This window comes from Coregonus clupeaformis, chromosome 1, assembly GCF_020615455.1.
Source record: "Coregonus clupeaformis isolate EN_2021a chromosome 1, ASM2061545v1, whole genome shotgun sequence".
In the NCBI taxonomy this organism is placed as follows: Eukaryota; Metazoa; Chordata; class Actinopteri; order Salmoniformes; family Salmonidae; genus Coregonus; species Coregonus clupeaformis.
In genome coordinates, this window is record NC_059192.1 from 49164995 (window position 1) to 49188101 (window position 23107).

At 45.3% G+C, this 23107-nt stretch overlaps 1 protein-coding gene across 3 annotated transcripts in view; it reads right to left on the reverse strand.

Annotated features, from left to right (window-relative positions):
• Positions 1 to 2132: 2132 nt before the first annotated feature.
• LOC121569692 (PH and SEC7 domain-containing protein 1) overlaps positions 2133 to 23107 on the reverse strand; it is a 61207-nt gene continuing 40232 nt past the window's right edge. For all 3 annotated transcript variants that reach the window (XM_041880842.2, XM_041880847.2, XM_041880853.2), the window contains 12 exons: positions 21129 to 21320; positions 20752 to 20832; positions 20534 to 20646; positions 20199 to 20257; positions 19548 to 19637; positions 8990 to 9033; positions 5534 to 5712; positions 5301 to 5371; positions 5047 to 5204; positions 4352 to 4496; positions 3870 to 4013; positions 2133 to 3544 (listed from right to left, as the gene is read on the reverse strand). In XM_041880842.2, coding sequence (XP_041736776.2) covers positions 3272 to 3544; positions 3870 to 4013; positions 4352 to 4496; positions 5047 to 5204; positions 5301 to 5371; positions 5534 to 5712; positions 8990 to 9033; positions 19548 to 19637; positions 20199 to 20257; positions 20534 to 20646; positions 20752 to 20832; positions 21129 to 21320 — 1549 coding nt within the window. In that variant the 3' untranslated portion in view covers positions 2133 to 3271. The remainder of the gene's footprint in view (positions 3545 to 3869; positions 4014 to 4351; positions 4497 to 5046; positions 5205 to 5300; positions 5372 to 5533; positions 5713 to 8989; positions 9034 to 19547; positions 19638 to 20198; positions 20258 to 20533; positions 20647 to 20751; positions 20833 to 21128; positions 21321 to 23107) is intronic.

The window sequence follows — 23107 nt, forward strand, 5'->3', positions numbered from 1 at the left end:
GTGGGAACGAGACACTCCCAAAAGTAATTGTGACATTCTGCATGACTGCACATATCATGCCTCACCCTGTCATGGTCCTTAAAGAATTACACTGACAGCCAATATTGCTAATGTGACCAACTGAGTTTGAACCGTGTCCTCTGCGCAACAAGACTGTGTTAGCCCGCTAAGCTAAAGCCTAGATAATAGTTCAAGAGGCAAACGTATGTTCTTCAGGCTTGAGGCAAGGGTACTCATCACAGAACCATCGCCGTTACACTAACACATTTCTGCCATGTTGTGAGGTTTTATTCAAATAGCCATATGTGCGGATGCCTAACTCAACATAATCATAACACAATCTCATTCTGTTTGCAGTGGGGTCCTTACACACGGAATCATGTTTCACATCACCTTGATCAAATTGTAATATTGGGGGAAAGCAGTGATCACTGTAGGTCCATGATGACACCCAGATAAATCCTGTATCACACACTCCAGTTACTCTTAGCACCTGAGGCCATCATTTCCCATTGGAACAGCAACCTCTGGTGACCCTATGGTGGCATTACTGCACTGGTTTACAGACAACACCGCCAGCCTGAGAAGAAAATGCCTATGCCATGGCATGACATTCTATATATACAGTGAGCTCCAAAAGTATTGGGACAGTGACAATTCTTGTTGTTGTTTTGGTTCTGTACTCCAGCACTTTAGATTTGAAATTATTCAATGACTATGAGGTTGAAGTGCAGTCTGTCAGCTTTAATTTGAGGGTATTTTCATCCATATCGGGTGAAACATTTAGAAATTACAGCACTTTTTGTACATAGTCCCCCCATTTTAGGGGACCAAAAGTATTGGGACAAATTCACTTATGTGTATTCAAGTAGTAAAAAGTTAAGTATTTGGTCCCATATTCATAGCACGCAATGACTACATCAAGCTTGTGATTTGTTGGATGCATTTGTTGTTTGTTTTGGTTGCATTTCAGATTTTGTGCCCAATAGAAATGAATGGTAAATAATGTATTGTGTAATTTTGGAGTCACTTTTATTGTAAATAAGAATATGTTCCTAAACACTTTTACATTAAATGTGGATGCTACCATGATTACAGATAATCCTGAATGAATCGTGAATAATGATGAGTGAGAAAGTTAGACGCACAAATATACAGACATGCTAACCTCCGCTGTTATTGTCATCGTGAGAGGTTAGCATGTCTTGGGGGTATGATACTGGATTTGTGCTTGATGTAGTCATTGCGTGCTATGAATATGGGACCAAATAATTAACTTTTAACTACTACTTTAATACACGTGAATTTGTCCCAAAACGTATGTATGTGCTGTAATTTCTAAACGGTTCACCCGATATGGATGAAAATATCCTCAAATTAACGCTGACAGTCGGCACTTTAACCTCAGTCATTGTATCATGTCAAATCCAAAGTGCTTGAGTACAGAGCCAAACAAAACAAATTCACTGTCCCAATACTTTTGGAGCTCACTGTATTTACACGTTACATTATTTTATGCATATGCACGGAGTGTACAAAACATGACATAGACTGGCCAGGTGAAAGCTATGATCCCTTATTGATGTCACTTGTTAAATCCACTTCAATCAGTGTACATGAAGGGGAGGAGACAGGTTAAAGAAGGATTTTTAAGCCTTGAGACATGGATTGTGTATGTGTGCAATTCAGAGGGTGAATGGGCAAGACAAAATATTGAAATGCCTTTGAACAGGGTATGGTAGTAGGTGCCAGGCGCACCGGTTTGTGTCAAGAACTGCAACGCTGGTGGGTTTTTCACACTCAACCGTGAACATCCAGCCAACTTGACACAACTGTGGGAAGCATTGGAGTCAACATGGGCCAGCATCCCTGTGGAACGCTTTCAACACCTTGTAGAGTCCATGCCCCGACGAATTGAGGCTGTTGAGTGCAAAAAGGGGTGCAACTCAATATTAGGAAGGTGTTCCTAATGTTTTGTACACTCAGTGTATACTAGATTGGGTGTGGTAGGCCTCCTCATTTTCTTTCCTCATTACAATTCATGATACTGAATTTAAATCAACATTCAACCAACATTTAAATAAATTCTTCATCAATTATCTGATGAGTTTTTCCTGTAGAGACGTTCAAACTCGTGTTTGACAAACAGCTGAGATGTACTGTCATGTTTCATTTTTCAGTTATACAAATGAAAAACACCATGTGAATAACGTCAGAATAAAAAAAAACGATTGTCTTTTAATACCATAGTGAAGCATGTCCTCGATGAGTGAGTCTTCCATCTCCTGATACTACTCTTCAAAGTGAATTAAACTGATAGATAGCCAGCCTGTGTGATCAATCTACTTTATCAACCCATTAGTATGACAAATCATTCAGATTAGTGGCGGTGCCATAGCTGATGTGTGTAAATGTCCTTAGAAATAATAATGAGATCCAGCAGAGCTTCACAGTTAAAGTAGAAGGGCCTGGGTCTGGGCCGGTTCGGTTTGCCACAATAAAAGCCCTTAGAATAATAAAATCATAGCAAAGACTTTGAAAACAAAATTAGTATGTGCATGCAGCATCATAAATTATGTCCAGTAACCTGCTATATTCTTTCCAATTGATCATGTCTCTCATGAAGAACACAGTGTTCCTCCAGTTTCCTCCAAATGCATTGTGGTTGGGTTGAGGTCCTGGCACTCTGGTCGGATGGAATGATCACAGGCTCCGTTTAGTCTCCATGGTAACAGTCAGATGAGCTGATGCAGCTCTGTCTCTGTCCATCCTAGCTGGTCGGCACGGCAACTCACTTTACAAGTGGCGAGGTGGGCTGTGCAGTGTGCAGTAATCACATAGATGGAATTTATGGAGACACTGAACTCTCGTAGGAGGAAAATAACCTACGACTCTCAACATAATCAGATCTAATGGCTTAGTCTATGTAATCTTTAGATCTCTGTCAACAAGAATTGGTCCAAAATAATATTCAAATAAAATACATGTGGATATGACCCGTAATTTAGGACCACACAGAAGTTAGTCATTTGTATAGTAAAATGAAGGACTGAGTGTCCACTGTACTGTATAATTAGCCCTGGAGCATCCGTGCCTGGGGTTTCTCAGGATAGAAGCATGCAACAGGTCAACCCCCAACCCATCATCTTCCTCCTCCTCCCCACCTCCATCAAATTTTCCAGTCACACCAGTGGTCCCTGTCTATCGATCAACACAGATAATCCAATTGTTTAAACCATCCTGTCCACCCCAACACCCTCCAGGGTCCCTCTCACTGTTTGACAGCCTGTCTGTAGCTGTTTCTCTGGGGCTCAGAGCGCTTGGTCTTGCTTCTCCCCTTGGTGCTGGAACTACTGCTGCTGCCCCCACCCTTAGCACTGCTGGCCTGGCTGCTGCTGCTGTGTTCCTCCCGCAGAGTGGGGCTGGAGTGGGCCCTCTGGAGACCCCCGTTGTCAAAGAGACGCGACTCGAATAGAGACAGGTCCTCTTCCCCACTCCGGATCTTAGCCCTCAGTAGCATGGCGTACGTACCGTAGCGAGTTTTCTGGATCAGAGAGAGAGAGAGAGAGAGTACTTGATGTCAAACAGGATTCTGCAAGGATTCTGCATAGCTGAGATCAAAGCCATAGTTTGGCAATAGAGTTTGGCAATCTGTCCTGGATTCTGGCACCAAACTAAAGCATTCTTATTTCCATTCTGGCTGGCCTGGAATGGAATTGTCTTAAAACATTTGATAGGCAATTTGGCAGCCATTCAAATTCTGAATATCAAACAAACTCAGTCTGCCAAACTCGGCTCGACTACAGCTCTGGCTGCAACTATCAATCCCTATAACTATATTAAAACAGACAACAACAACAATCCCTTACCTCAAACTCCAGGTACTCCTCACGTTGCTTGTGCTCCTCCAGATCACACACTTTGGCCTTTTTGTCTGGAATTACAGCGGTTAACTCATTCAGCTCAGAGGAGATGGCCCGGAAACGTGTCTCATGGGATTTCACCTGCTCTTCCTGTCACATGACAAAGGTATATCATTAACATAAGGCTACACCAAAGTCAGGTTAACTTATACAGAATTCTGCTCAACATGGAGGCCTACTTACGCATTTTAGTAATTTTATGGTTGTAAATAGCAGTTCTTCTCTGTTTTTAACACAAAAAGAAGTATACAGGAGTGTGTATTTAATGATCTGCCTTAAGTACACAAGTTTAAAAAAATGTTTGGGTTAATCTAACTACAGAACAGATACTGGCGGTAATAGGTTTGGACTAAGAGCTAGTATGGGGAAGCAGAGAGAGCGAGAGAAAGAGAGAGAGGGTCATGGTGTGAGTGGAGGCCTCTGTGTACCTGAGACAGCTTGGTGTTGGAGCCTGGCAGCAGCGGGCGGCTGAATTTCTTCTGGGAGCCGATGGCTGCAGGGAAGGGTGGCGCTGAGAACATGGCTGACACCACGTTGATACGGGTGATCCACGACTGCATCTGCTCTGCATTACTGAGATGGAGGACAAGAGAGTTAAAATCTGGATACTGACTATCAGAATAAAGGCCACAATTCTCAGCCCCAGTAAACAAAAAAGGCAACTAATAGAAACAGGCAGGTAGACAGGTTTGGGGTCAGTTATCAATTGAATAAGAGTGACATTTATTTTCAATGAGGATTTTTTAATTCCACTTCCTGAATTGAAATGGAATTGATCCCAACCCTGAAAGAAAGTGTGTATCTAGGACATCCCAGACAACTGTGTCCTCCAGGGACACAAAAACATCATGATCATCTATCTGAGCCTGGGGCTCTATGACAGGGGCACTGCCCACTCTGTACTCAATCACTACTATTTTGGAGGCACTTAGTACAGCCTTGTAGAAGGCAGAAATAGCCATGTACCAATACAGAGCTAATACAGAGCACAAAATTGGGTCAGATAACTAAATTCTTAATTGTATGGAATTAAAGAGGTGGACTTGGTGGAGATAAGAAATGGGTGGAGGAGGGTAGAGATGAGGAGTGGGTGGAGGTGGAAGAGGAGGATGAGGAGACTCACGGTGCTTGGAAGAGGAACACTCTCCAATCTGCAGTGCGCAGGTAGAAGACGTTGGGCCTCTTGCTGTAGTCTGCTGCCCTCATGGCCAGAGAGTGGTGGATGGACACAGCGTTCTTCAGATCCTCTTCAGACAGCTGCTTATCTGGACGGTACTCTCCCTACAGACCAATCAGAGAGCAGAATGTTATCACACACGTCCAATCACAGAGTGGGATATACTGTAAGGATGGTGGGAGGGGTGTGGTTTGGTGTACCTTCTGCAGGTAAAGGACCAGTCCCTTCAGCATGACATAAAATGTCTTCCATCCTCTCTTACCTCGAGGGGCTGAAAAACAGACCATAGAAAGAAAGTAAATATCCACAATGTGATTTTGAATCAAACTTAGTGATAGTACAGCAATGTTTAGACAAACATGGTCGGATTTATCAACCTTGAAATGGAACAGATATGGTTCACAGGTGACAGGTGAGGTTAGAGGGAACCTACTTTTCTTGCCGTCAGAGTCTGCGTGGACCTTCCGTACCAGGAAGCCGTTCTTATAGATCAGGGCGTCAGGATTCTGGGCCACGCCTAGACTACTGCCGATTCGCTTCATGGTGTGGGAGGCGGAGTCAGTGCGCAAATCGGCCAACTCGGAGAAGGACTTGCGCAACTCCTCCTCATCGCTATGGAGAGGATAAAAATCAAATACAAATTGTAATTCCCTCATCATCAACAAAATGTGTTAGTCTCAAACTCTTTTCAATCATCTCCTCCAGTACGATTGAATGATCAGTCCTCATAGCTTGGAGGTGAGAGGGCCATATGTCTTAATGCACTCAGCATGCCACTCATGTGAGAGCCTCTGGATTTCAGGGTCACTGGCTGTGTCACCCACGCTGAGAGGTAACATCCCATAATGCTCCAGCTGAGCAGCTTACTTGCATCTTACTGGCCAATCACAGAGAAATGTTTACCAAGTTCTCCTGCAATGCTAACAACTGAAACCCTGCCATAAGCCCTGACACTGAACTGATAGAACTCACTTTGATAAGCATAAACATATGCCAAATACGACTAATATCTCGTCCAGTCAATTATCATTCAGATATCTATAATTAATCTGTTACATAGAAATGGTTTTGCTGTAAGTGCAACGATCCACATCGGTATGAGTGGTGAGAGACTCACTGTCTGTTAGATAACAGGTCCTGGCATCTCTTTGACTGACTGTGGGGCTTTTAAAGATGCCATTTTCCCGTGAACTGAGGGGTCTGAGTGTTCCATGATGCTATAAGAGAGAATCCTACGGTACTGACATTTGGGGATGATGGTGTCTCCCACCCACTGAAGACACTGACTGAATACAGATCAGTACACCAGTGAAGCTTTGCAGCTGCTCGCATAAACATTCATTAATGTATGAGCTTTAAATTGCTGTTTGTCAGAGTGGGAGTGCTGCTGTGTCACACTGTACTGTCCACCTCCTGTCTCTCTGCTAGACACACTCAGATATATAAATAGAGGCTCACACACACACACACAATCGATCTGTAAGATTCAATCATCCACTGTCACACAAGTCACATACCTGTGGACACACACCAAAAACACACACATACATACACACACGCAGTCTGCCCATCCTTCTGGTATGACCCTCCCAGGATCTGTGTCTTAAAATAACTCTCCATCTCTCTCACCTCCCTCTCTATCAATCTTTCTTTTATCTATCTCTCACAATATCTCCTCAAAGCCATTGGTAACACTTAAAGCCTGTAGGTGTAATGCATTATGATGCAATTATAATGCATTGCAAGACTTGTCGTAAGCATGCATGACCCTTTAATAATGTCTTGGAATCATCTCATAATGTTTCTGTCAATTTGAGTCAGTAGAAATATTAATGCATAGATAACACAATAAACCTTACTGTAAGACAAGTAAGACAAAAAATGGCTCATAAATGCCTATAACAAGTTATAGCATTATACCTGCAGGTACAATGTCAAGCGTTACAGGATGTTATCAATTTATTTTTAAAAAGACAATGCATAAACTAAGCAACTAACCACTTGTGTTGCCACTGCTAGATTCATTCTGAAAAGTGAATCGGCCAGTCAGCACATACTATACACAAAAGCTCTCATCTGTTGCTAAGTAACTGCTGACCTCTCTGAATCCACAAGAGCAAGAGGTGTAGAAAGGCACAGAGAGAGAGAAACAGAGAGAGTGAGGCAAAAGCGAGAGAGAGAGAGGAGGCTACAGGCAGAAAAACTAGGATATAGAGCAAGGCACATGGCGAGCCTTGGGATGTTGGGACCGGGAAAGATTCAAGCAGTGGTGCAGAGTAAAAGGGAATGTGAGAGAAGATGCTTTTCCCACTGCTCTCTTTCAGAGGATGACTGAACCCCCAAAAGCAGGCGTGCCTGCGTGTGTGTGCTTAAGAATCGGAGTGAGATGTCGACCTGTAATTACAGAGAGAGGCAAGTAGGGACCTGTATCCATGGCAACGAAGTCTGGAGAGCTTAAGTCTTAAATTAGGGTCTCAGGGCATCACAAAGGCTAGGTCCAGAATAGCAACCCTTGGCACACACACACAGTCCGGCAAATGCTACAGGGGCACAGTTGGTAGTTGATTCTGTAAGGGGGATATTGCTTGTACACTGATTACAAGTAGATTTACCGCTAATTCCAATAACAAACGTCTGATATGCTGATTTTGTAACATTAAGAAAATGAATCCAAACCTGAGATGAATCATTATTCAGGAAACCTGAACAGCAGTTTTGATTAAATAAGGAAAGTACAAGCAAATAAAGTCAGACATATGCCCATACGTTCATGAGAACATGAACATCATTCGTACACTATAAAAAAAGAAAAAGAAAATCTAGTTGTTTCAAGTAATTATTATTAAGTAACTGGTTCCACAGTCTTTTTTTGTTTTCTCAACTTTTCAGTCCAGGTGTTACCTGAACAAAACAAAAAAATACTTTGGCCAAACTTAGCTCCAAATTGAGAAAATGTAGGCAAACATTCTGTTAACTTAAAAATGATGTGTTTGCTCAACTTGTCTCATATGTTCATTCAACTAGAAATTATTATTTGGGCATCTTACCTAAAAAAAGGCTGTGGAACTAGTTACACACACAGTGCTTTTAACATACAATGTTTTTAACTTACATTTTTGACACACATTGACATATATTATTATTTTTGTGCATGTTCTTTTATGCAGTAATTATTATTCAACGTCCTCACCTGGGATTTGAACTCACAACCTCTTGGTTCATGGCATTCTGATTTTCCTGCTACGCCACCATGTCTGTGTTAAATGTCAGTTAATCAGACTAATCTCTCATCATTTATTTTGATTACTTATTTCAGCAATTTTAGGTTTTTCTGTATGGTTGTCTAATGTTGGTGGGGCATATTACTCTGTTTTAAATGTTACTCCTTAATCACTATAATAAATACAATAGTTTTTCTTGAGTGTACTTTTAACAAAGCTGAGATTTACTTTGAAGTGAAAAGTGTAGCAATACAGGTGAAATCAGTCATTGACACAGACATGGTGGTGTAGCAGGAAGATTGGAATGCCGTGAACATGCGGTTGGGAGTTCAAATCCCAGGTGAGGACATAATAATAGTTACTGTATAAATTAAATGTAAGTTGAAAGCATTGTATGGTAAAAGCACTGTGTGTGTAACTAGTTCCACAGCCTTTTTTATGTAAGATGCCCAAATAATAATTTCTAGTTGAATGAACATATGAGACAATTTGAGCAAACATCATTTTAAGTTGACTGAATTTTTGGGGCCCGTTTATATATATTTTTTCTTCAGGTAACACTTGGTCCGAAATGTTGAGTAAAAAAAAAGAAGAAAAGGCTGTGGAACCAGTTACTTAATAATAATTAGTTGAAACAAAAATATTTATTTTTTGCTAAGTACACTTACATGGTCCACTGGAGCTTCTCGTTTCTGATAGAGTTGTACAAGGCCTAGAAAAAAAGACCAGACAAAACAGACGTCACACATATGAAAACGTGTGTACATGCATGTGTGCGTTGAATGAGTGTGGTGGGACCCTTGGTCATCCTGGTACATCCTGGTATCATGTCGGACAACTATCAATAGAGCTCCTGAATAAACCAGTTCACACTGATCTTATTAGTCACACTGATCGCTGCTTCGACCAAATTAAACCACACAAATTTACCCTGCATTTTCCAAGCTGTGCCTTCTTCTTGCGGGCCTGTGGGTGGTTCTGTCCATCTTGGGACCTTCCCAGCAGGTCAGGGAAGGACAAGGGTTTGAGGGAACGAGAGCGGGGGGCGCGGGGGTAGCGGAAGGGGTCCATTACTCTGAAGTCCCGCCGAACACGCACAGAGCAAAGAGAGCGGGAGCGATTCCGCCCATCGGAGTGGATGCTGTTTACACTAATCATAATGATGAACCAATGGGAGCAGGGTCTAGAGGGTAAGAGTTTTTGGAGGGAGGGATAAAGCGAGATTGGTCGAAGGTTCCACGGATTCTTTATATGGCCTCTTTCAAAGCGTAACACCAAAACGTACTGGATTCAGTTTAAGATAAAGATAGGAGAGAGAGAGAGAGAGAGAGAGAGAGAGAGAGAGAGAGAGAGAGAGAGAGAGAGAGAGAGAGAGAGAGAGAGAGAGAGAGAGAGAGAGAGAGAGAAGATGCAATGGATCCCACCAAGAGAGAGAATATGACACAAAGTGGCGGCTCTAAATAGAGGTGTCACTCTTCAGACAGACAGAGAGGCAGACAACAGGGGTCTATCTTACTAACAGCGCTTCACTGGACTTTTGAGGAAACTACTGATGAGGTTAACATGGGCTTCAAGCCCTCCGAGGGGACTCCAGTTCCTGCATAATGGATCCTTATGCATTCATTATGTATGTATGGAGAAACAGTGTTGTGCAACTGCAAATCCTTTAGCACCATTCCGTGTCAAGTCTATGAAGGTGGAAGTCTTTCTGGAATGATGTCATGCAGTTGCCAACATGTTACGCAAGAGCTGGTGCATACATACAGTTCCACCATAGATACAGTTCCAATGATACCCAAGAGAGTCACACAAACACACACACACACACTCACAGGTGAACACAACCCAGTTAACGAGGCTGAAGAATGCCTAAGACGATCGTAACAAACATGAGACAGCAGTGAGCAAACAAGCAATTGAGTTCACACGCACATGTACGTCAGTGCACACACACACTCCCAACACAGCGAGTGCGGGTGGAGGGAGACAATTCCACCCACTCACTCACAGGCAAGCTGTGAAGAGAACCCTAAAACTGACGCCTTGTCACGTCCTCTGGGACCCAACAACATGTATCCAAGGCTTGACAATACAGATGCTGTATCCAAGGTTGCAGAATACAGATGTGGGAGAGAGGCAGGTGGACAGGCAGGTGGAGCTAGGAGGCTAGGACTATCCTGTTGCTGTCTATTAATGACAGTTTGGTGGCTTGAGGATGAGGGACTGAACAGGTCCCCTCTCTCCCTCCGTTCCTGGATCCTATCCTCTTCACAGGTTTGTCTTCAAACTTGTAAATGGTTTCCACACATCCACTTATTTCGCCTCCGTATGCGTCAGTCTCTTATTTCCCTCAGAAAATACCTCTATATGCGATCCAGGACAGAAAATATCTTCTGTGCTTCGCACTCCTTTTTCCTCCTTTTATCTCTCTCTCTTTTCAATCTATTTTCCTGTGTGCTGCAGATGAAAAAGCAGACAGAATCGCAGTGACAAAAGAAAGCTGATGATTAGGACCGAGAGCTCACTCTCTCCTCCCTCTGTTTTCTCACTCACTCTCTCTCACTCCCCTCTCTTTTCTCGCTTTCCCCCCTCTCTCTATGCGCATTTCTCTCCGGCTGAGCAACAAATCCCAGTCCATGTTTTCTGTTCAGATCCCTCCCTCCTTGAAATGTCAATCATTTGCCTACATATCACAGTTTTCTTAAAATGCAGACTTTTTCACACTCCATTTCCACCAGTCTAACAGTGTAATATAAAGGAATGCTCAGTCTACAGCGTCTAGTGAAAGTCTACAACCCCTTGCAAAAATGGGAGAAAAAAATTCTGCTGATTTACACAACCTGCTCTACACATTCCCTACCGCTGACAAGCATACCCATAACATGATGCTGCCAGCACAATACTTGAAAATACAGAGGGTTTCACTGTAGTTTTTAATTTAGGCCCAAAAATGTATTTATTTGCCGTGTTGTCTTGCAGTATTACTTAACGGCCTTGTTGTAAACAGAATATATGATTTTAAGTGATTTAAAAAAAAACAGGCTTCCATCTTTTCACTTTGTCATACAGGCCAGTAATGTGGAGTGAATGCAATGTTGTTAATCCTCTGTATTTTCAAGTATTGTAGTGGCAGCATCATGTTGTGGGTATTACACACATTTTAATGCCATAGACACACCAGAATGGCTTTCCAAGAGGTGTTGTTGAGTGTTCCTGAACGGTCCAGTCTGCTTGAAAATCAGAGACAAGGTTGGAATATTGCTGTTCATTAATGATTTCCTAACCACAGTTCCTGAGCTTGAGCAATTTTGACAAAATCAATGGATACAATGCAGTCGGAAAGTATTCAGATCCCTTCACTTTTTCCACATTTTATTACGTTACTGCCTTATTCTAAAATGGATAAAAAAAATTAAAAAAAATCCTCATCAATCTACACACAATACCCCATAATGACAAAGCAAAAACAGGCTTTTAGAAAATTTTGCAAATTTATATAAAATAAAAAATACGGAAATATCACATTTACCTAACTATTCAGACCCTTTACTCAGTACTTTGTTGAAGCACTTTTGGCAGCGATTACAGCCTCGAGTCTTCTTGGGTATGACGCTACAAGCTTGGCACACCTGTATTTGTCACACCCTGGTTCTGGGGACTCTATATGTTGAGCCAGGGTGTGTATATTCTATGTATTGTATTTCTGTGTTGGCCAGAGTGGTTCCCAATCAGAGGCAACGAGTGTCAGCTGTTGCTGGTTGTCTCTGATTGGGAGCCATATTTATAGAGGCTGTTTTCCCACAATAGTTGTGGGATCTTGTTTCCAGTTGGTTTGTTCCTAGTTAGGTTTGTCCTTTGGATGTCACGTATCGTTTGTTGTTTTGTTTCGCTGTTCGTGTTATCATTCGATTAATAAAGTATGTTTGCTTTCAACGCTGCGCCTTGGTCTACTCCGTCTAACGATCGTGACAGAAGATCCCACCATACCAGGACCAAGCAGCGTGTCCAGGAGCAGGCGGCCTGGACATGGGAGGAAGCGCCGGGAAAGGAGCTGGAGAGGTTGGCGATGGCCCAGGTGGGCAAATCGTGGTCCTGGGAGGACATGCTCGGGGGCAAAGGGCCATGGGCTAAGATTAAGGCCCTGGCGAGAGAGGAGCAACGGCGTCAACAGTGTCGTCGTCGGACGGACGAGAGGCAACCCCAGACATTTTTTAGGGGGGCACACGGCATGGGCGACTGGGCAGCAGGAGGCTGCCACAGGGCGTAATGGGAGACGAGGAGAGAAGGCCACCGGGTTACGGGAGCCATTGGTGAGAGGAGGGAAGGAAGTTGTAGAGGCACGGCGAGAGGTACTGAGGTGTATTGCCAGTCCGGTCCGGCCCGTTCCTGATCCCCGTTTAAGGCCAGTGGTGTGTGTTCTCAGTACGGTCCGGCCTGTTCCTGTTCCTCGCGCCAAGCCTACGGTGCGCGTCGCCAGCCCGGCCCGGCCTGTTCCTGCCCCTCGCACCAAGCCTACGGTGCGCGTCGCCAGCCCTGCCCGGCCTGTTCCTGCTCCTCACACCAAGCCTCCGGTGCGCATCGCCAGCCCAGCCCGGCCGGTTCCTGCTCCTCGCACCAAGCCTACGGTGTGCGTCGCCAGCCCGGCCCGGCCTGTTCCTGCCCCTCGCACCAAGCCTACGGTGCGCGTCGTCAGCCCGGCCCGGCCTGTTCCTGCCACTCGCACCAAGCCTACGGTGCGAGTCGTCAGCCCGGCCCGGCCTGTTCCTGCTCCTCGCACCAAACCTACGGTGCGCGTTGCCAGCCCGGCCCGGCCTATTCCTGCTCCTCGCACCAAGCCTACGGTGTGCGTCGCCAGCCCGGCCCGGCCCGTTCCTGCTCCACGCACCAAGCCAGGGGTGCGAGTCGTCAGCCCGGTCCGGCCCGTTCCTGCTCCACGCACCAAGCCAGGGGTGCGTATCGTCAGTCCGGTACGGCCCGTTGCTGCTCCACGCACCAAGCCAGGGGTGCGATCGTCAGCCCGGTCCGCCCGTTCCTGTTCCACGCACCAAGCCAGGGGTGCGCATCGTCAGCCCGGTCCGGCCCGTTCCTGTTCCACGCACCAAGCCAGGGGTGCGTATCGTCAGTCCGGTACGGCCCGTTGCTGCTCCACGCACCAAGCCAGGGGTGCGCATCGTCAGCCCGGTCCGGCCCGTTCCTGCTCCACGCACCAAGCCAGGGGTGCGCATCGTCAGCCCGGGCCGGCCCGTTCCTGCTCCACGCACCAAGCCAGGGGTGCGCATCGTCAGCCCGGTACGGCCCGTTCCAGCTCCACGCACCAAGCCAGGGGTGCGCATCGTCAGCCCGTCCGGCCCGTAGCTGCTCCACGCACCAGGCCAGGGGTGTGCGTCGTCAGTCCGGCACAACCCGTGCCTGGGTCACCGGTGCCTGGTCAGGTACCGGTCAGCTGCTCCACACCGGAGCTGAAGCAATCCGCTTCTACGATGTCCAGTCCAGCTCCAGCCAACGGGGCCAGACCGGACCAGGGGCGCCATGGGGGGGATGGTTGAAGGGTGGTGGTCAAGCCCGGAGCCGGAACCGCCTCCGAGGAGGAATGCCCACCCAGCCCTCCCCTGGTTTGTTGATGTTTAGGCGCGGTCGCAGTCCGCGCCTTTAGGGGGGGTTACTGTCACACCCTGGTTCTGGGGACTCTATATGTTGAGCCAGGGTGTGTATATTCTATGTATTGTATTTCTGTGTTGGCCAGAGTGGTTCCCAATCAGAGGCAACGAGTGTCAGCTGTTGCTGGTTGTCTCTGATTGGGAGCCATATTTATAGAGGCTGTTTTCCCACAATAGTTGTGGGATCTTGTTTCCAGTTGGTTTGTTCCTAGTTAGGTTTGTCCTTTGGATGTCACGTATCGTTTGTTGTTTTGTTTCGCTGTTCGTGTTATCATTCGATTAATAAAGTATGTTTGCTTTCAACGCTGCGCCTTGGTCTACTCCGTCTAACGATCGTGACAGTATTTGGGGAGTTTCTCCCATTCTTCTCTGCAGATCCTCTCAAGCTCAGGTTGGATGGGGAGCGTCGCCTCACAGCTATTTTCAGGTCTCTCTAGAGATGTTTGATCGGGTTCATGTCTGGGCTCTGGCTGGGCCACTCAAGGACATTCAGAGACTTGTCCCGAAGTCACTCCTGCATTGTCTTGGCAGTGTGCTAAGGGTAATTGTCCTGTTGGAAGGTGAACCTTCACCCCAGACTGAGGTCCTGAGCGCAGACATTTTTTGGTACCCTTCCCCATATCTGTGCCTCAACACAATCCTGTCCCGGAGCTTTACGGACAATTCCTTCGACCTCATGGCTTGGTTTTTGCTCTGACATACACTGTCAACTGTGGGACCTTATATAGACAGGTGTGTGCCTTTCCAAATCATGTCCAATCAATTGAATTTACCACAGGTGGACTCCAATCAAGTTGTAGAAACATCTCAAGGATGATCAATGGAAACAGGATGCACCTGAGCTCAATTTCGAGTCTCATAGCAAAGGGTCTGAATAATTATGTAAATAAGGTATTTGTTGTTTTTCTTTATATACATTTGCAAACATTTCTATAAACCTGTTTTCGCTTTGTCATTATGGGGTATTATGTGTAGATTGATGAGGAAGAAATTGTATTTAATCCATTTTAGAATAAGGCTGTAACGTAAAAAAAAATTGGAAAAAGTCCAGGGGTCTGAATACTTTCCGAATGCACTGTATATGTTGCCCTAAGAGCAAAGTTGGTAGAATATTATTTAAAAGGATTCACAGCTGTAACTGCTGCCAAAAGTGATTCCACCAAGTATTAACTCTGGGGTGTGAAGACATACGCAATCACGGAAATCTTTGGGGTTTCTTTTATTAATATGGAAACATTTATATAAAGTGGAGTAGGTTGTGTAGATCCGTAGGAAAATAATCCAATGTAATCCCTTTTTAGATAAAATTTGAAGACAGTGCAACAGGTGTGTAGACTTTCACTTGGCACTGTAGGTAGAAGTATGACACAATGGTCCCTTTATAATACAGTAACTCATAGTCTGCATTACAGATAATGCTACTAATTTGAGGGCTGAGATGTAGGCTGTACAAAAAGGACAGAAAAGTATCACCTATGGGATGAGCAATGTACAGAACATAATGTAATACCATTGTTAAACAAATCTGTATATACCAAAAGAGTCATAAACTCCTGATTGAGATCTATTTCCAGGTCACTGAGGAAAATAATCCTCCGTCTGAGCCTCCCTCAATCTGGTAATGGCTAAAAATAATTCCAGGGTGGTGGTACCGTACTCTGTACAGTCTGGACTCTCTACAGTTTGTACTGTGCAGAGTTGAAGGCAAACTACATGTTCATACTCAATGGAGTTGGTTTAGTTTGACTAACAACATAAATAAGATGTATCATTTTTTGATAATCATAATCATTCATCAAGTGGCCCCCTCTCTCTCACTCTGTCGGTCCTTATCCCTTCCCCTCTCTCTCACTCAGTCGGTCCCTATCCCTTCCCCTCTCCCTCACTCAGTCGGTCCCTATCCCTTCCTCTCTCTCTCTCACTCTGTCGGTCCCTATCCCTTCCCCTCTCTCTCATTCTGTCGGTCCCTATCCCTTCCCCTCTCCCTCACTCTGTCGGTCCCTATCCCTTCCCCTCTCTCTCACTCTGTCGGTCCCTATCCCTTCCCCTCTCCCTCACTCAGTCGGTCCCTATCCCTTCCTCTCTCTCTCTCTCACTCTGTCGGTCCCTATCCCTTCCCCTCTCTCTCACTCTGTCGGTCCCTATCCCTTCCCCTCTCCCTCACTCTGTCGGTCCCTATCCCTTCCCCTCTCTCTCACTCTGTCGGTCCCTATCCCTTCCCCTCTCTCTCACTCTGTCGGTCCATATCCCTTCCTCTCTCTCTCTCTCACTCTGTCGGTCCCTATCCCTTCCCCTCTCTCTCACTCTGTCGGTCCCTATCCCTTCCCCTCTCCCTCACTCTGTCGGTCCATATCCCTTCCCCTCTCCCTCACTCTGTCGGTCCCTATCCCTTCCCCTCTCTCTCACTCTGTCGGTCCCTATCCCTTCCCCTCTCTCTCACTCTGTCGGTCCCTATCCCTTCCTCTCTCTCTCTCACTCTGTCCGTTTGTCAGATAGTTCTGGATCCCAGATGCCTTATGAGCTTCAGTGCTTCCCTGAGTTCTGTAGCTTTACTTAAACCTGACCTCCTTCATTCAGGCACATCTCCCTACACTGTCACATGGCACCTCTCAACCGGGAGGAGAGGAGCAGCAGTTCACCATCTCTTAAACACACACTGCAATCTGTGTGTGTGTGTGTATGTGGTCGGTCCAGTGGGATGGTAGGGGGTTGACATGCATACAGAGGTCATATTTCATCCAGCCCAAAATGAAAAGGAGCAGCTGTCTTAACAGAGAATGACAGGGGCTAAAACACAAAGGACTTCATATGTTGACAGCGCTTTACTTCTTACCTTCAAACACTTTTTTTGCCTGAGTCAAATTGCTGTGCCACAAATTGACCCCCTATCTCCTAGCCCCTTTGTGTTGATCTGAAAGGATTGGATAGGATAGCTAGCTAGCTTAGAGGGTAAGGTGGAGTTATTTTCATACCGCTTATACTGTACCTATCCAATCTTTTCAGATCTACATAAGTGCATACGAGGTAGGGGGAAGGGGTTGTTTAGGGATTGGGCACATGTCTTTTAGAGCAATCTATCCCATTGAAGTGGATCTTCCGGGTCCATTTCCCAGTATTGGGTCGGGGGACACAGGTCATATTATTAGATTAAATTGATTGACCCACTATGATCTACATTTACAGAGTAAAATGTCAATACTCTCACTGTTAATGTTTCCTATGACAATAACAAAGGTTATTTACAAAACGCTATATGCACACATTTTTCACATTTGTGTTTTTTCACTAGAAGTGATTGCTTATGGGTACCTTCATCTGCTGAATGAATAAAATGTCAAATGTAAATGTTTTACATACAGATCTCATTACTGTATTGATTTTATTTTTATGTATGTCACAAATGTATCATTTGTACAGTTCTTTATTAATAATGTAGTTATTTGTGACATTCGACTGTGTAATATCTAGCAGTACTACCTATTTCTCTGAGAGTGAGGCGGATATATAGCGTTTTGCAAAAGAACATGATTGTCTCTCTGAAATGAAACCATCAAATGATACATTTCAAACAAATACATTCCTTTAATTGAACAACCCCCATGCCATGATTAGATAGTGAAAAAACAAACCAATTTCTTTCATAAGTTCTTTAAATAATAAAAGCTAATTTACCAACATTTCAGAAAATTGATATACAGCTTTTTGGAATAAAACTCTTGAACTGAACAAACAGTGTGATGTGCTGATTGTATGAAGCAAAGTGAACCTCTCCACTTTAATGAGTTGTGTTAATATGCAGCGCAGCAATAGAGAACTATGCCCTTGACACTCAGAGAAAAACATGTGGAAATGTACACCACACTGTCTGCATTAACATCCCCTGCATAATCACCACCCAAGAGACACAGAAACATTACTCATACTTTACACAAAATACTGACAACAAGGTTATGAAAAGAGATGATATGGAGAAGAATATGGAGGGAAGAAAGAGAGAGAAACATAGAAAGAGAAAGAGCGAGAAAAGGGTGGAAGCAGCGAGCAAGGAAGACACAGAGTGATTTGTAACGCCTGTATGATAATACCATGACAAAACGCTCATCGCAGCAGGGGGTATCATGTGACAGCCAAATTCCCATTTACTTAAGAGGCCTGTCCTCCCTCTCACCCATTGCCAGTCATTTACCATATGAGCCCTGCCCCACAGACTACTGTACTGTGGCAGCCTCCTCTCTGCACCAATAGACACAGAAACAGACCTGTTGACTTGGACAATCTCTCTGGTTGCTGCTTTAATACCCCTTACAGACCAGCACAAACCATTACAGAGGGTGAGATGGATGATGAAAGACATGGATGGATGGATGGATGGATGGATGATGAAAAACATGGATGGATGAAGAGATGAAGAAGAGATGGATATAGCAAATTGGTCGGTCTGTTGTGAAAGATAGTGACACAGAAGCGATTGCGGAGCGTTCCATAATATTTAATGGAGCACTCAGCTGTGATATGAATAGTTAACTGAGAGAGCCTGAGGAGGAACACAGCTTGGCCATCTCTGTGGGCTGCAGGCAGCTGGGCTGAGCTCCCACAGAGGTAGGTGGAACAGAGAGGTAGGAACATCACAGACGGAGTGCAGAGGAGCGGTAGAGAGATACGACACAGAGAGAGAGAGAGAGAGAGAGAGAGAGAGAGAGAGAGAGGGAGGGAAAGAGGGACAAACCTGATAAATAAAATGGAGGACGAGCGAAGAATACATGCAAGCAGATGGAAAATGTTCTGCCATGGGGTGATATGATATGTAACAGAATGAGAGAGAGAGACTGTAATAAACACAGAGACATGGAGGGAGGGAGAGATGAAAACAAGGGAGTAGGAGGTGATGCTGTTCACAGGAGCGAGGCAGAGAGTGGAAGGACAAGAGGAGGGAGAGAGAGTGGGAGGTAGAACATGTTGGCGCTCTCTCTCTGATCTGCACAATATTGCTCTGTTCACGCAACAGCTCAGAGGTGGTCAACAGACCACATTGAAAGCCTTTAGAGACAGAAACCCCTTCCACTACAACACGAAGGAAATACATCATGCTGGATCATGCCTGTAAAAGGACACACACTATCTGAGGCACAGGAGGTTGGTGGCATTTTAATTGGGGAGGACGGGCTCGTAGTAATGGATGGAGCAGAATCAGTGGAACGGTATCAAATACATCAAAAACATTGTTTCCATGTGTTTGATGCCATTCCATTTGCTCCATTCCGGCCATTATTATGCACTGTTCTCCCCTCAGCAGCCTCCACTGCTGAGGGTGAGAAATGTTATGTCTCTCTGACACCCTTTAGGACATGCCTCTCTCAATATCATCTGATCAGTGGTGCAAGTTACTCTGACGTCAACAATAAACTATCTGGAAAACCCTGAAACCGATTCATGGATATCAAGAGATCATGTGGTCAAATAGAGGTCATGCAGCTAAAACAAGGGTCCCACTGTTTGCATGTGGTTGTATGCACATGGTTCGACACATCTATATGTGTTTTTACAGTATGTTTTAACTAATTCAACACACCTTGAGCAGTTCTTTGGGAAAATCCTTTCCGTCGTTTAGCCCTTCCAGGTTGCCGATGAACTGCAGGATGGACATTTTCTTACCGATATTCTGAGGAGGGAGAAAGGGGCACCTTCACTTACATTTACATTTTAGTCATTTAGCAGACGCTCTTATCCAGAGCGACTTACAGTTAGTGAATACATATATATATTAATTTTTTTATACTGGCCCCCCGTGGGAATCGAACCCACAACCCTGGCGTTGCAAACGCCATGCTCGATCAACTGAGCTACATCCCTGCCGGCCATTCCCTCTCCTACCCTGGACGACGCTGGGCCAATTGTGCGCCGCCCATGAGTCTCCCGGTCGCGGCCGGCTGCGACAGAGCCTGGATTCGAACCAGGATCTCTAGTGGCAGAGTTAGCACTGCGATGCAGTGCCTTAGACCACTGCGCCACTCCTTAAGGAGCCCTTAAGGAAAAACTACTGCTGTAGTTATATGTTATAGGGTATATATCACATCGTCTTAAGCTGTAACCAGGGCCCAGAGTTTTTCCTGCTCAGGCCAATGGTCTTTCTTTTTGACCAGAGAACTTTAAGCTCTTTACCCACATTTCAACATGAGCCCTTCACAGCTCTTTAGCCCCTGGCTCCCCCACAGGTACTCACGTGGCCATGCAGGTCTGTGTTGAGCAGCATCAGGGCACAGGTCAGAGTGTGGACACTGTCTGGAGCAGGGAGAAAGAGAGACGTTTCAGTGAGTTCTAGTGCAGTATCAGTGCAAGAGTGCCCCACAGTGGCTACTTTTGACACCTTGGAACACACACATTTACATTTTAGTCATTTAGCAGACGCTCTTCTCCAGAGCGACTTACAGTTAGTGAGTGCATAAATTTTTCATACTGGCCCCCCGTGGGAAACGAACCCACAACCCTAGCGTTGCAAACGCCATGCTCTACCAACTGAGCTACACGGGACCACACACACTCTTCACCCTGTCTTACCTTCAGAAGGCATTGCATTGGGGTTGCATTGTAGATATCGCCTAGAGAAGTGGGCCAGCACTCGCTCTCTCTCTTGTGTCTCTCCCATGAGGGCAAACTCCCTCAGGAAGGCTCTGTGGATGCCATACAGCATTGTGAGTGTTCACCATTCATTGGGGGAAAAAATGACTAGGTCATTGTGCTACATTTTTAACAATTTCCACTGAAAGATATCTTACCGTAGTGCTTGGTCAATAGTAAGGCCTGAAAAGTTGAAGTAACTGAGGTATTCTTCTGCCACCATCCGACTGAATTCATTACTGCAGAAAGACACACACAACATACTTACTATGCATGAAAGGTAAACAAAAGACAAAGGCAGAGAGAAGTGACCAGGTACCTGGCCTATGTACAGCCAGTCCCAAATCATTTCCTATCCTTATCTTGGCCCTAACCCCTCAATGTTAGCATATGTGAGGGGTCTGAATAGTTATAAGCAATATAATAGTAAAGATTCCACTTCCACCTTATAGATCTGCAAACATTGAAGGGTAAGGACCAAGGGGAAGGGTATGGATCAAATTGGGACCAGCTGGTACTGCTCCAGTATACTCACTTCTTGCTAAGGTGCCTGGCCACGTCAGACTTCCTGAAGCCATCCAGGTTGAAGAGCCGTTTGGCCAGGCGCTTGGCGGCCTGCAGGTCAGCCTTGTTGCCGTTGGCCAGGGCCTCTGTGCTGCCCAAGGCCAAGCGCTCGCCCACGTCCTGCTGTGTGAACGGATCTGGAGCCCAGTGGCCTGGCTTCTCCCTGACAGACGACAATAGGAGAGGAGGGATGACTCACATGAGGCTGGTGTAGCACTATTATAACAGGAAGGTTTGGTTCTGTCTCTAATTTAACTGTATGAAGAAGAAGACGAAGACGAAGTCGTCATCATGGGGGACAAAAATAATAATGTGACAAACTGTCTTGGCACATAGTAAAGCAGATGGTTGGCACTGGCAGGTGCCATATTTATATATACAGCGAGGGAAAAAATGTATTTGATCCCCTGCTGATTTTGTACGTTTTCCCACTGACAAAGAAATGATCAGTCTATAGTTTTAATGGTAGGTTTATTTGAACAGTGAGAGACAGAATAACAACAAAAAAATCCAGAAAAACGCATGTCAAAAATGTTATAAATTGATTTGCATTTTAATGAGGGAAATAAGTATTTGACCCCCTCTCAAACAGAAAGATTTCTGGCTCCCAGGTGTCTTTTATACAGGTAACGCGCTGAGATTAGGAGCACACTCTTAAAGGGAGTGCTCCTAATCTCAGTTTGTTACCTGTATAAAAGACACCTGTCAACAGAAGCAATCAAACAATCAGATTCCAAACTCCCCACCATGGCCAAGACCAAAGAGCTCTCCAAGGATGTCAGGGACAAGATTGTAGACCTACACAAGGCTGGAATGGGCTAGAAGACCACCGCCAAGCAGCTTGGTGAGAAGGTGACAACAGTTGGTGTGATTATTCGCAAATGGAAGAAACACAAAATAACTGTCAATCTCCCTCGGCCTGGGGCTCCATGCAAGATCTCACCTCGTGGAGTTGCAATGATCATGAGAACGGTGAGGAATCAGCCCAGAACTACACGGGAGGATCTTGTCAATGATCTCAAGGAAGCTGGGACCATAGTCACCAAGAAAACAATTGGTAACACACTACGCCGTGAAGGACTGAAATCCTGCAGCGCTCGCAAGGTCCCCCTGCTCAAGAAAGCACATATACAGGCCCGTCTGAAGTTTGCCAATGAACATCTGAATGATTCAGAGGAGAACTGGGTGAAAGTGTTGTAGTCAGATGAGACCAAACTGGAGCTCTTTGGCATCAACTCAACTCGCCGTGTTTGGAGGAGGAGGAATGCTGCCTATGACCCCAAGAACACCATCCCCACCGTCAAACATGGAGGTGGAAACATTATGCTTTGGGGGTGTTTTTCTGCTAAAGGGACAACTTCACCGCATGAAAGGGACGATGGACGGGGCCATGTACCGTCAAATCTTGGGTGAGAACCTCCTTCCCTCAGCCAGGGCATTGAAAATGGGTCGTGGATGGGTATTCCAGCATGACAATAACCCAAAACACACGGCCAAGGCAACAAAGGAGTGGCTCAAGAAGAAGCACATTAAGGTCCTGGAGTGGCCTAGCCAGTCTCCAGACCTTAATCCCATAGAAGATCTGTGGAGGGAGCTGAAGGTTCGAGTTGCCAAACGTCAGCCTCAAAACCTTAATGACTTGGAGAAGATCTGCAAAGAGGAGTGGGACAAAATCCCTCCTGAGATGTGTGCAAACCTGGTGGCCAACTACAAGAAACGTCTGACCTCTGTGATTGCCAACAAGGGTTTTGCCACCAAGTACTAAGTCATGTTTTGCAGAGGGGTCAAATACTTATTTCCCCTCATTAAAATCAATTTATAACATTTTTGACATCCTTGGAGAGCTCTTTGGTCTTGGCCATGGTGGAGAGTTTGGAATCTGATTGCTTCTGTGGACAGGTGTCTTTTATACAGGTAACTTTAAGAGTGTGCTCCTAATCTCAGCTCGTA